Source organism: Hylobates moloch, unplaced genomic scaffold (genome assembly GCF_009828535.3).
Source record: "Hylobates moloch isolate HMO894 unplaced genomic scaffold, HMol_V3 SCAFFOLD_16, whole genome shotgun sequence".
NCBI classification, from domain to species: Eukaryota; Metazoa; Chordata; class Mammalia; order Primates; family Hylobatidae; genus Hylobates; species Hylobates moloch.
The window spans coordinates 50,176,819-50,191,151 of NW_026652291.1; the positions used below are offsets into that span (position 1 = coordinate 50,176,819).

General features: G+C 45.2%; 1 protein-coding gene across 1 annotated transcript in view; it reads left to right on the forward strand.

Moving 5' to 3' along the window:
• ATG14 (autophagy related 14) overlaps positions 1–5,867 on the forward strand; it is a 48,718-nt gene extending 42,851 nt beyond the window's left edge. Inside the window, exon 10 of the mRNA XM_032179801.2 lies at positions 2,332–5,867. Coding sequence (XP_032035692.1) covers positions 2,332–2,638 — 307 coding nt within the window. The 3' untranslated portion in view covers positions 2,639–5,867. The remainder of the gene's footprint in view (positions 1–2,331) is intronic.
• The last annotated feature ends 8,466 nt before the right edge of the window (positions 5,868–14,333 follow it).

Below are 14,333 nucleotides of genomic sequence, written 5' to 3' on the forward strand. Positions count from 1 at the left end.
TAAGTCTTTAATCCATCTTGAATTAATTTTTGTATAAGGTGTAAGGAAGGGATCCAGTTGCAGCTTTCTACATATGGCTAGCCAGTTTTCCCAGCACCATTTATTAAATAGGGAATCCTTTCCTTCAGATAGCTGAGATAAGCCTGAGGGTTTAGTAACCAGAGGATATTTGGGAGTGGCGCTAGGAGAGGAATCTGAGAAGATGGCTCTAGAGTAGAACTGTTTGCCAAGGAAAGAAAAAGGGGAGAAAAGAAATGAAGTGCAAGGAGAAACTTGAGGATACAGAAAAGGGTGCTTAGAGCTAAAACCTGTGCTGTCACCAATAGTTTGCTGGCAGAGAAATTCAAGGGGCAGTAGGAAGTCCTACTCCTTTCACCCTTGCAAAATACTGACTTCTGGGCAGGGTGGGGCCTAGTAAACTTGGGAGCACCCCTAGTCTGAGGGGCTCTTTGTTTTTTTGTTTTTTTTCAGACAGAGTCTCGCTCTGTCGCCCAGGCTAGAGTGCACTGGCGCGATCTTGGCTCACTGCAAGCTCCGCCTCTGGGGTTCACACCGTTCTCCTGCCTCAGCCTCCCGAGTAGCCGGGACTACAGGCGCCCGCAACCACGCCCGGCTAATTTTTTGTATTTTTACTAGAGACAGGGTTTCACCATGTTAGCCAATGGTCTCAATCTCCTGACCTCGTGATCTGCCTGCCTCAGCCTCCCAAAGTGCTGGGATTACAGGTGTGAACCACCGCGCACGGCCTGAGGGGCTCTTTGAAAATGTAAATTGCTCACTGGAGACCAAGTGGGAAACCCCATGGCATATCTTCCAATTTAATAAAGCCCTAAAAACAGTACCTGGAGCATAAATGTTAGCTATTATTATTGCCTTATCCAGCTGGGAAGCACAGGTGTCTGGGAGGAATGAGGGCTGCTTGCTTCTGTAAAAAGTGAGTCAAAGGTGCAGACCTGGTGAGGTGCGTTGGAGGCCAGGGCTAGCCGTTCATCATTGTGAAGGCTGTGGAGAATTTGGGACCATAGGCTGAAATGGCAGGCTGTACAATTCTAGGCTCTCATTTCTGCCTGCTATTTATTTTGACCTCTCTTATTTTCCCCAAAGTCATTATCAGTGAAACCCTTAAATGAACCAAGGCATCGTGTGCTTATCTTGGGGGCAGCAGCAGGGAGAGAGCGGCACCTTGGTCCCACCCTGTAGCTGTTTGCAGGGCAGTTCCCTGGAAGGCAGTGGGTGGGGGTGGCTGCCTACAGGGAAGACATGCAGCCTGGCTGCCCTGGAGCAGGAGCTGAGGGGCATTTGAAAGGGAGGGGAAAAGAAGCAGAAAGGCAGCCGGGCGTGGTGGCTCACGACTGTAATCCCAGCATTTTGAGAGGCGGAGGTGGGTGGATCACTTGAGCTCAAAAGTTCAAGACCAGCCTGGCCAACATGGTGAAACCCTGTCTCTACTAAAAATACAAAAATTAGCCGGCCATGGTGGCAGGTGCCTGTAACCCCAGCTACTCAGGAGGTTGAGGCAGGAGAATCGCTTGCACCTGGGAGGTGGAGGTTGCAGGAGCCAAGATCGTGCCACTGCACTCCAGCCTGGGCAACAGAATGAGACTGTCTAAATTTAAAAAAAAAAAAGAAATGCAGAAAGGCTTCTGAGGTTTGCTGACTCGGTTCCCTGTGCTGAGGTGCCAGCAAAGAGGATGAAGCCTAAGAAAGGGTTATTGGACTTGGCAGTGAGGGTGTTATTAGGGACCTTTGGGAAATAAAAAATTGTTTTCTCCTGAAATACAGTGCAGAAATATACAACATTGCCTCTGAATATATTCTAAACAGTTGTGCCTCATTCTGTGCTAGAAATGTGTCCTAGAAAATTGTGGTGATATTTTTAAACATGTTACAGGAACCCACGGAGTTTTCTTTGTATACCATTTATTACTTGTTACACTAAATAATAATATCCAGAGTATACATGAAGTGGCTTTTTGTTAGAATTGTCTCATTGGAGTGCTGTGTATTTACTTCATAGACACTGCAGTTCTTTACAACAGGAAGTCAGACTTAGGACCAGCACGGGCCATCTCAGTGAATATCATCACCAATTAAGTAGGCAGACTTGTGGGAAAGTGTGGTATCATGATTTTATTTCTAACTTGGGTGGAGATTATTTGGGTAAAGGAAAACGCAATCATATGTCAACACGGAGTGCTGCACAGACTTGGGGAATGAATGGGGTGTGCGGCATCCCTCATCCCCTCAGGTGAGGGCCTTCAGGAAGATGGCATATTTTCTGGTGTTGAGAATGGTGGTTATCCTAAAGAGACCCTCACTGTCTGCACACAGGTCAGGGCCCTTTGAAGTACGAGCAGACCTTGAGGAGTCCATGGAATTTGTGGATCCCGGAGTTGCTGGAGAATCAGATGAGAGCGGAGATGAGCGTGTCAGCGATGAAGAAACCGACCTGGGCACAGACTGGGAGAACTTGCCTAGTCCCCGGTTTTGTGATATCCCTTCCCAGTCCGTGGAAGTCTCCCAGAGTCAGAGCACCCAGGCGTCCCCACCCATCGCGAGCAGCAGTGCAGGTGGGATGATCTCCTCTGCAGCAGCCTCGGTGACCTCCTGGTTTAAAGCTTACACTGGACACCGTTAACGAGCATGGACCAAAACATGCCAAATCTGCATCAAGAAAGTTCTTTTCCCACTACACTCTAGTAAACATTTTCTGTTTAAGTTAAGATAGTGCCTGGAACAAAGAGGTTAAAGTGTTTTTTTTTTTTTAAAGCAGGGAGACAAACATTTCTATTTGTCAAGTGGCCTACGATGGTGACCAACATGCTTATGATAATAGAACAGGGGTCGAAGGTCTTTCTACCCAGACCAGTGTTGGTGGAAGGAGGACCTGTGCGTGTGGCCAGTTCTGCCAAGGAAGCAGTTGATTTGGGTTCCCTCTGGGCCCGGGCCACTGGGCCCACAGACATGGGTCAGCGTGCCGGTCCTTGCGGTGCTGAGACTGTTCCTGACACTTAAGTTTTAGAGGTTGGTTGAATCACAAGAGGTGATTCTTGATGATTAGGACATGAAAGATAAAAGCTCTTTAATAAGAGTTTTTCTGCCATTGTTTTTTGTATGAGAACCAGCAGGCAATTTGAAATTTCTTTCTAATTTGGTCCTTTGATTTTGTTTGGGAGGGGTGAGTTACACGTATTTTATTCATGCTGCTCTGTCGTAGTTTGTCAGACATTCCTGTTTTTCTTTCCCCCACACACCAAAGAAAGTGAAAGTCTTTTTCTTTAGGACCCACATCCATAAATGGAAGAAATCCTGGCTGCAATAATGTCGAGAGTTTTTAACTATTTTCTTGTATTCTGAGGGGAATTAAGCTTATTCTTACCTAGTTGATTGAATTCCTGCCATCCACACTATGAGCATTTTGAAATTGAACTTCTTTTCTGGGTGAAAATAAGTCATGAAGGTCATTCCCTTATGTAAGCTCAATGCCTGTCTGGGCACAGGGGAAAAGCCACTTAGTTAAGTGGCCTCTGGTCATTCTTGTGGTATCCACTTTCTTTCTATGGGATTGAGTAGGTGGCAGGTGTTTTCAGGGGAAGCCATCCTGCTTGTTTCCCCGAACTCTTTGTTGCTCTGAGGACACAGCTTTGCTCAGAAATGCAGCACAGATCCTTACAGCTGACGCTGCTCTGCTCTGTTCTGGGGAAAGCACAACATAAATAATTTCCCAGCCGGACTCAGTGGCTCATGCCTGTAATCCCAGCACTTTGGGAGGCCGAGGCGGGCGGATCACTTGAGGTCAGGAGTTCAAGAGCAGCCTGGCTAACATGGTGAAACCCTGTTTCTACTAAAAATACAAAAAATTACCGGGCGTGGTGGCGCATGCCCGTAATCTCAGCTACTCGGGAGGCTGCGGCAGGAGAATCGCTTGAACCAGGAGGCAGAGGTTGCAGTGAACCGAGATTGTGCCATTGCACTCCAGCCTGGGCAACAAGAGCGAAACTCCGTCTCAAAAAAAAAAAAAAATTCCCTCACCAGGAGATCATTTTCAGCTCATGTGTCTTGTCATTCTTTTAGTGACAATCTTACAAGAAAACTATAAGGAGGCATTATGTACAAATATGTAAGTAGTTTATTTTTAATAATTGTAAAAATCCTATGTAACAACTACCAGAAGAAATCCTATGAGAGTCCTAACAGGCATTATTACCATATCTTATGTGATTGGCATGATAGCACCTCTGATAAATCATTCAGAGGTTTGCCATGCCCCAGCTTCTTTTCTCATAATGATAATTATAGTTGATACTTTGCCTCCAAGTCCAGGGTGCTATATAGCTTTTGCTAATGGTATATTTGGTGTTTGGTATAGTTTTGGGTAGAGTTACAGAAGGGAGAGTTTATTTCTATCCGGTAGTCACAAATTCCTTGGCTCTATGAATTTTCCATGAAAGGAGGAAGTAGGCTTTTCTCGTTGTGGGTAGTCTTTTTTTTTTTTTTTTTTTTTTTTGGAGCCAGAGTCTTGCTCAGCTGCCCAGGCTGGAGTGCAGTGGCACCATCTCGGCTCACTGCAACCACCATCTCCTGGGTTCAAGCGATTCTCCCGGCTCAACCTCCCGAGTAGCTGGGATTATAGGCACCCGCCATCATGCCCAGCTAATTTTTGTATTTTAGTAAAGACAGGGTTTTCACCATGTTGGCCAGGCTGGTCTTAAACTCCTGACTTCAGGTGATCCGCTTGCCTTGGCCTCCTAAAGTGCTAGGATTACAGGCGTGAGCCACCGCGCCCGGCCCCTTGTGGGTTCTTCTACACTGCTGGGATCTCTGTTTTAAGTGCTCAGCTTCATGATTGATTGCTGGGTTTCCATTTTCCCATCCAGTTCTGGAGTTCGTAGAGAGTGAAGATGGTAGGCTTGAACAGATACCAAATAAACTTACGATCTTGTAAGAGTTGTCTAGCTACTTAAAACCCTCAGAAGTAAGAGCTTAGTCTCACGAGTTGTAAGAGTGGGATTTGGAGCTTGCTGGTGGAGATTGACTTCAACTGAGAGATGCGCAATAGTCATGGTTTTCTTAAGCCTCTTATGAAACCATGAATGTGAGATGAAGCTAAATAGAACAGAATCCAGAGATCACAAACTCATCTAGAGTACTTCCACAAAATTTACAAAGATGTGGGAACTTTAGGGATAGGATATATTTTGTTGTTAATATCAACTAGAGGCACTTTACGTAGGGTTAAATGATCGAACCCTTTTGTGGTTTTGAAACACCAACATACTGGCTTACACTGCTGAAATATTTTGGGTTTCATTATTTTGCACTGGATCCACCCTGTAAATACTCTTAAGTATACATTTCAACCACTGTTTTTTCTACTCTTTTTGCTGCTCATTAAAATCTTTCATGTAGGTGCCAGAACCTTATGTAAACAGCTTTTTAAAAAGTGGAAGCTGGTATTTTGTTTAAACAAAAAGCCATAGAACTTGGTCATGTTTTCCATTTTAAAATGATTTATTGAAACAAGGTAATACTAATAAAAACCCACAGGCACCAAACAGGCTGCTTAAAATGGTCTGTTAAAGACATTTTTTGGTTATGGAATATAACTAAGAAAAGTTTTGCACATCTGTAAGGGGGAAAAACAGTATATGACCATTGGGTAGAGTGGACGGGACTCATGTTAAGGACTCACTTAATTTGGAGAAGAGCATTCAGTGGCATGCTGTTAGAGGACTAGTGTCTGAGAATCTCCTCACAGTATCATGTTGCAGGAATTCCTCATTGCTCTGCAACTTCCAAACCAGTTTGAGTCATACAAATGTTTTCTAAACTTTTATTGTATTACTGCAATAAATCTTTTAACAGTACTTCGCTAATGTGTATGTATGTCTTTTTCAAACTGTTCATTTGCACTGCTACATTGAGGGTAGCAAGAATGAGACTGAACCCTGGGGTACTTTATACAAATTATAGAAGAAGTTTGTAGAATTTTTTTGCCAGGTAAGAAAAAATGTTAATATATTTTTTAAAATTATGGATCATGGTGGTATTAACAATGATCTTTCTCAAGCTGAGAAGCTGGTTGCATACTTTCCCTAAAGACGTGTTTTTCTTTGGTAGCCATCATTTGATGCATGTGGCCTACAATGACCTAGTTTTGTGCAACAGACCCCTGGGGCAGAGGGCCTCTAGGATGCCCACGTGGAACCTGCCAAGACTTTCTTCAGGACAAGAGGAAAAGGGAAATGTTAGAGGGAACCATTCACATGCCTGAGTAGCTTTGGAGAATCCCTCGCCGACCCAATACCCCTTATTTTTTATAACTAATTTCTCCCAGGTAGGTAGTCGGCAGTACCCTTCAGATTAGATTATTGTAGAGAAGGACCACCTGCAGGTGGTGGAAAGCTACCAAGAGTGACTACTGTGGAAGAGCCAGGCCAGCCAGGATACCTCCAGGAGCTATTGCCATGGTCATACTGCCCCTTTATCTGGAGCAGAAGGCTGGCAGGCAACAGGAGGAAATAGGCAAGGAAACGGAAGGGTTCTCAAACAGGGTGTGTGCTTTGGTGGCAATGTCCTTCAGTCTTTCCAGGCAGCAGTTTAAAGCATGCTCCCATCTGGTGTTTAAAGGGAGATTTCTCCATCCTGAGTTACATCATGATTGATGCAGGAAACAGACTGAAACAGATTGGGAGGAATTAAGGATAACTTTGTCATTGGTAGTGAGGAGATTATTTAAAAGTTGCATCAATAAAATGTACCAGAAAACTTGAAACTGGACTCTTGGGCAAGCCATCTGCACCTCAGCCTTGAAACTCAATGAGGAAAAACCACCACCAGCCGACCTCGTAAGAAAATACACTGGAAAGAGTTGACAATCTGCTTAGATAGTTGAAGTGAATTTTTTTTAGGGCTGGGCACAGTGGTTCATGCCTGTAATCCCAGCACTTTAGGAGGCCAAAGGCAGGAGGATTGTTTGAGCTCAGGAGTTCAAGGCCAACCTGCGCAACATAGTGAGACCCCATTTTTTTTTTTTTTTTTTTTTTTTTTTGAGACAGAGTCTCACTGTCGCCCAGGCTGGAGTGCAGTGGCGTGATCTCAGCTCACTGCAAGCTCCGCCTCCCAGGTTCACACCATTCTGCCTCAGCCTCCCCGAGTAGCTGGGACTACAGGTGTCCACCACCATGCCTGGCTAATTTTTTTTTTTTTTTTTTTTTAGTAGAGATGGGGTTTCACCATGTTAGCCAGGATGGTCTCGATCTCCTGACCTCGTGATCTGCCCGCCTCGGCCACCCAAAGTGCTGAGATTACAGGCGTGAGCCACTGCACCCAGCCGATGAGACCCCATTTCTACAAAAATTTAAAAATTAGCCAGGCATGGTGGTGTGCATCTGTGGTCCCAGCTACTCAGGAGGTTGAGCTGGGAGGATCACAAGAGCCTAGGATGTTGAGGCTACAGTGAGCTGTGATTGCACCACTGTACTCCAGCCTGGGTGACAGAGTGAGACCTTGTCTCAAAAAAAAAAAAAGTTGGGCGCAGTGGTTCACACCTGTAATCCCAGCACTTCGGGAAGCAGAGACAGGCGGATCACCTGAGGTCAGGAGTTCAAAACCAACCTGGCTAACATGGCAAAACCCCATCTCTACTAAAAATACAAAAAAAATTAGCCAGGTGTGGTAGTGCATACCTGTAATCCCAGCTACTCAAGAGGCTGAGGCAGGAGAATCACATGAAACTAGGAGGCGAAGGTCACAGTGATCCAAGATCGCACCACTGCATGCCAGCCTGGGCGACAGAGAAAGACTCCATCTCAAAACAACAACAACAAAAACCAGAAACCACCAGTGGGATAATCTTTCCTCCAAGAAAGAGGATAGTAAACTAACAAGAGTTACATCAATGACTTTTGTTGTGCCTTTTGTAGGGAGGAGTGAGAGATACTCTGGTGGTGGGAGGGATCTAAAGGAGCCTTTGAATGAATGCTGCCCTTTAAAAAGAGAAAATTAGCTGGGGGTGGTGGCTCACGTCTGTAATCCCAGCACTTTGGGAGGCCAAGACAGGCGGATCACATGAGGTCGGGAGTTCCAGACCAGCCTGACCAACATGGAGAAACCCGGTCTCTACTAAAATACAAAATTAGCCAGGTGTGGTGGCACATGCCTGTTATCTCAGCTACTCGGGAGGCTGAGGCAGGAGAATCGCTTGAACCCAGGAGGCAGAGGTTGCAGTGAGCCGAGATCAAGATCACACCATTGCACTCCAGCCTGGGCAACAAGAGCGAAACTCTGTCTCAAAAAAAACAAAAGTGAGAAAATTGGCAGAAGGTATTTGATGATACTAGTTAAGTGTTGAAAATGGGCTAGAGCCAGTTGAGTAAAAAAAAACTCAGAGGCATTAAGCAGGAGTGTCCAATCTTTTGGCTTCTGTGGGCCGCATTGGAAGAATTGTCTTGGGCCACACATAAAATACATTAACAATAGCTGCTGAGCTATTAAAAAAAATTGCAAAAAATCTCATGATGTTCTAAGAAGTTTACACATTTGTGTTGGGCTACATTCAAAGCCATCCTGGGCCGCATGCAGCTCATGGGCCACCGGTTGAACAAGCTTGCATTAAAGAGTCTTGTGGGCTGGGCGTGGTGGCTCACAGCTGTGATCCCAGCACTTTGGGAAACGAAGGTGGGTGGATCACCTGAAGTCAGGAGTTCGAGACCAGCCTGACCAACATGGTGAAACCACATCTCTACTAAAAATACAGAAATTAGTCGGGTGTGGTGGTAGGCACCTGTAATCCCAGCTACTTGGGAAGCTGAGGTGGGAAGATCATGTAAACACGCGAGGCTGAGGTTGCAGTGAGCCAAGATCATGCCACTGCACTCCAGCCCAGACGAAAGAGCCGATTATCTCAAAAAAAGAAAAGGCCAGGTTTGGTGGCTCATGCCTATAATCCCAGCACTTTGGGAGGCCAAGGTGGGTGGATCACCTGAGCTCAGGAGTTCGAGACCAGCCTGGCCAACATGATGAAACCCCATGTCTACTAGAAATAAAAAATAAAAAAAAAAAATTAGCCAGGTGTGGTGGTGTGTGCCTGTAATCCCAACTACTCAGGAGTCTGAGGCGGGAGAATCGCTTGAAACCAGAAGGCAGAGGTTGCAGTGAGCCGAGATTGTGCCATTACACTCCAGCCTGGGCAACAAGAGCGAAACTCCATCTCAAAAAAAAAAAAAAAAAAGAAAAGGGTCCTGTGGCATTGATACCTCCAGATCCATATCAGATTGTTCCTGACCTCACCCTCCCTTTGGGTGTGGCATTTTAGCATTTACTGTATGGCTTCAGAAGACACCTGGATTTTGAGGAAAGAACTTTCCTACCCTTTCCAGCAGCTTATTTCCCTAATTTAAAAAAAAAAAAAACCTGTCAAGACAACATTTCTGGAGTGTAAGTATGTTGCTCTCAATTTGGGAATGAAAGTGCCAAGTGGTTTGATGGTAGATGGAATAGAAACACCTCTCAACCCAAGGCTGATGAAAGAATGATAGGAGCAGAGAGTATCTTCTGTGATCAGCAGTTTCACAGTTGCATTCAAAATAAAGAGGACTAAGTCTAGTATCCACAGGAGGAAATAACTGTTTTCTGGTTCAGGAGCCACTGGTACTGGCTTAAGGGAGTTCTGCTACTCCTTTGAGACATTTTACATTCTTTTTTTCCTTAATACAAGCATACCTTGTTTTATTGCGCTTTGCTTTGCCACACCTCTCAGTGGGTTTTTTACAAATTGAAGGTGTGTGATAATCCTGCGTTGAGCAAGTCATCAGCGCCATTTTTCCAACAGTATGTGCCCACTTCATCATGTCTGACATTTTGATAATTCTCACAATATTTCAAATCTCTTCATTATATCTGTTATGGTGATCAGTGATCTTTGATGTTACTATTGTAATTGTTTTGGAGGCCCACAAACTGTATAAGAGAGCAAACTTAATAAATATGTGTATTCTGACTACTTCACCGACCTCCTGTTCCCTCATTTCCCTCTCTTCAGGCCTCCTTATTCCCTGAGACACAACAATATTGAAATTGGGCCAATTAATAGCCCTACAGAGGCTTCTAAGTGTTCAAATGAAAGAGTCCCATGTCTCTCACTTTAAATCAGAAGCCAGAAATGATTAAGCTTAGTAAGGAAGGCATGTCAAAAGCCAAGACAGGCCGAAAGCTGGATCTCTCGTGCCAAACAGCCAAGTTGTGAATGCAAAGGAAAAGTTCTTGAAAGTAATTACAAATGCTACTCCAGTGAACACACAAATGATTTAAAAAGCAAAACAGCCTTATTGCTGATACGCAGAAAGCTTTAGTGGGCTAGATAGATGAAACCAGCCACATTACCTTAAGTCAAAGCCTTACCCAGAACAAGGCCCTATCTCTAATTCTCTGACGGTTGAGAGAAGTGAGGAAGCTGCAGAAGGAAAGTCGAAAGGTAGCAGAGGTTAGCTCATGAGGTGTAAGAAGCTGTCTCTGTAACATAAAAGTGTAAGAGAAAGCAGCAAGTTATCCAGAAGATCTAGCTAAGGTAATTGATGAAGATGGTTACACTAAACAACAGATTTCCAATAGAGATGAAACAGCATCCTACTGGAAGAAGATGCCATCTAGGATTTTCACAACTAGAGAGAAGCCAGTGCCTGGCTTCCAAGCTTGGGAAGGACAGGCTGACTCTCTCATTAGGGGCTAATACAGCTGGTGACTTTCAGTTGAAGCCAGTGTTCATTTACCATTCCAAAACTCCTAGGCCTGTTAAGAATTATGCTAAATTTACTCTTCCTGTGCTCTGTAAATAGAACAAAGCCTGCATAGCAACACATCTGTTTACAGCATGGTTTACAGATTGTTTTAAGCCCACTATTGAGACCTACTGCTCAGAAAACCAGCTTCCTTTCAAATTATTACTACCCATTGACATTGTACCTGGTCATCCAAGAGCTCTGATGGAGATATACAAGGAGATTAATGTTTTCATGCACGATAACACAACGTCCATTCTGCAGCCAATAGCTCAAGGAGTAATTTTATCCTTTCAAGTCTTATTTAAGAAATACATTTTGTAAGGCCACAGCTGCTATGGATAGTGACTCCTCTGATGGATTTGGGCAAAGTCAACTGAAAACTGGGATGGATTCGCCATTCTAGATGCCATTAAAAACATTTGTGATTCATGGAAAGAGTAAAAATATCAACTTTTTTTTTCTTTTACTCACACTATCACCCAGGCTGGATAGGCATGACTCACTCACTGCAACTCACCGGGTTCAACAATCTCTGCCTCACCTCGAGTTTCACCATGTTGGTCAGGCTAGTCTCAAACTCCTGACCTCAGGTGATCCACCCACCTAGGCCTCCCAAAGTGCTGAGATTACAGATGTGAGCCACTGTGCCCGGCCAAAATATCAACATTAACAGGAGTTTGGCTTAGAATCCTTTCTACTTTCACCTTCAAGTCTAGCCTCTCGTTGTTTAAAATAAACATCTTGTGTAAAATAGAAAAAATAAAAATAGAGTGAAAAACACAAAAAAGTCCCAGGGTTTATAAGTTGATTCCAATCCTCATGGATGACTTTGAGGGGTTCAAGACCCATGGAAGAAGTAGCTACAAATGTGGTGAAAAATAGCAAGAGAACTAAAAGTGGAGCCTGAAGATGTGACTGAAATGCTCCAATCTCATAATAAAACTTGAATGGATAAGGAGTTGCTTCTTACAGATGAGCAAAAGAAAATGTTTTGGCTGGGCACGGTGGCTCATGCCTGTAATTCCAGCACTTTGGGAGGCCAAGGCGGGCACATCTCCTGAGGTCAGGAGTTCAAGACCAGCCTGGCCAACATGATGAAACCCTGTCTCTACTAAAAATACAAAAATTAGCCAGGCGTGGTGGTGCACAGCTATAGTCCCAGCTGCTTGGGAGACTGAGGCAAGAGAATCTCTTGAACCCAAGAGGTGGAGGTTGCAGTGAGCTGAGATCGCACCACTGCACTCCAGCCTGGGAGACAGAAAAAAAAAAAAAAAAAAAAACAATTTTTTTTTTTCCCTCATCCAGGCGGGACAATACATGATCATGGCTCCCCTCAATCCTGGCCCAATGATCCTACCTCCCCACTGAAGTAGTGGGATATACTACCCACCATTTTTTTTTTTTTTTTTTTTTTGAGAGATCTTGTTCTGTCACCCAGGCTGGATACGACCTGCACGCCATTCTCCCGCCTCAGCCTCTCCGAGTAGCTGGGACTACAGGCGCCCGCCACCACGCCCGGCTAATTTTTTGTATCTTTAGTAGAGACGGGGTTTCACCGTGGTCTCGATCTCCTGACCTCGTGATCCGCCCGCCTCGGCCTCCCAAAGTGCTGGGATTACAAGCGTGAGCCACCGCGCCCGGCCCATTTTTTTTTTTTTGTAGAGACAAGGTCTCCCTATGTTGCCCAGCCTGGTCTTGAACCCCTGGGCTCAAGCAGCCCTCCCACCTTGGCCTCCCAAAGTGCTGAGATTACTGGCAGAAACTGAAATAAAATCTACTCCTGATAAAGATGGTACGAACATCGTTGAAATGGCAGCAAAGAGGTTTGAGATTTTGAAGTAAGTTATAATGGGGGTAAAATGCTATCAAATAGCATCACATGCTACAGAGAAATCTTTCATGAAAGGAAGAGTCAACCAATACAGCAAACTTCATTGTTGTCTTATTTTAAGAAATTGCCATAGCCACCCAACCTTCTGCAGCCACCAACTCTGATCAGTCGTCAGCTATCAATATTGAGGCAAACCATACACCAGCAAAGATTGACTCACAGCTGATTGTTAGCATGTTTTAAGCAATAAAGCATTCCTTAAAGTATGTACATTGTTTTTTAGACATAATGCTATTGCACACTTAGTACAGTATCACATAAACATAACTTGTATATGCACCAGAAAATTAATGACTTGCTTTATTGCAGTGGTCTGGAACTGTTGGACAGAACGAATTTTATCTAGAGCCTGGTGAACAGCTTCCCAGGTGTGCTAAAAATTTAGGGCCTCCTAGGGATCATCAAGTTTTAGGAAATGGGTTTCCTTCTTCCACAGGCACGGAGAAGGAAGAAAATTTTGCACTGGCCTTGGGGGAGCTGAAGAAGAGCTGGGGGGGAGGCTTGTTCTGACATAAAACAGTGACTCTCTCCCTGCTTGAGATGTCCCACAGAAGGCTGTTTCTGGTTCACATGTGCCCCCTAGGTCCACTCCCTCCCCTTCATCCTGCTCACTGCCAGAGAGACTATGCTGGGAGTGCTGCATCAGCAGTCTCCAGGCCCTTAGAGGCTCAAGGTGTTCATTCCCTGGCTCCTTCACTGCCAAGTCTGTGTTCCTTCCTCCCTCCTTCCCATCCCAGCAACCACCCTCCTCCTTCCACCAGACCTGGGAACCATCATCCCAACCACACTCACCCTGTGGTTCTATTACACGTATCAGTAGTTCTCAACCCCACCTGCAACTGGAATCACCCGGGAGCTCCTGCCCCCAATGGTTGATTTAATAGGTCTAGGGTGTGCCCTGAGCATTGAGAATTTAAAAAGCTCCACAGTTGATTATAATGTGCAGCCACTACCCTGCCCACTACGACCCCCAACCAGGCAGCTGGGGCCTCTGCACCAGCTCCTGCACATTAGTAGGGCCCATCCTTTGGCCTTCCTGCCCTGCGCCTCTTCACAGGCAAGGAGTTTGAAGGATCAAGGGGGCAGGCACGGTTCCAGAATCTTTGTTCCCCTTATAAACCATTACCTAGGTTCCCAGAACCTCAGGACCTCCAGCCCTTCCCCAGCTTTGTCCTCCAGACAGATCCCTTCATCCTGAGAAGTGGCCGAAGCGTGGCTCAGTACAGAGGGTGGGAGGATGCTGGAGGGGATGTGCTGCAGGAGGGCTCTCTGTGTTCTTGCCATGGGCCCTGCAAATACTGGGGAGGGCTTGTCCCTACATCTACACCCTTATAATAAATCCTTGAATTTACTCAAGTGTGCAGCAGTTTCCTTTCAAGACCCTGCATGGAGCACAGACTTAGAAATCTGAGGGGCCTAAAGCCAAGACCACTGGCCATGGAAAAGGAAAAGTTCACATGAGAGGTCCCAGCTTAGGCACTGGGGCAGCCAAGTCATCTCTGCTTAGAAGAGAAAATAAGGGCTGGTATAGAAAGGGAATTGCTCAAGACAGGCCACACACCCTGCAGCAGAATCATGCTGGGTTGTCTGTATAGGGGAGGATTGGTGAGGAAGGGCAGAGTGAAGGCCAACAGTTTGGTCCCAGAATAGGGAAGGCTGGG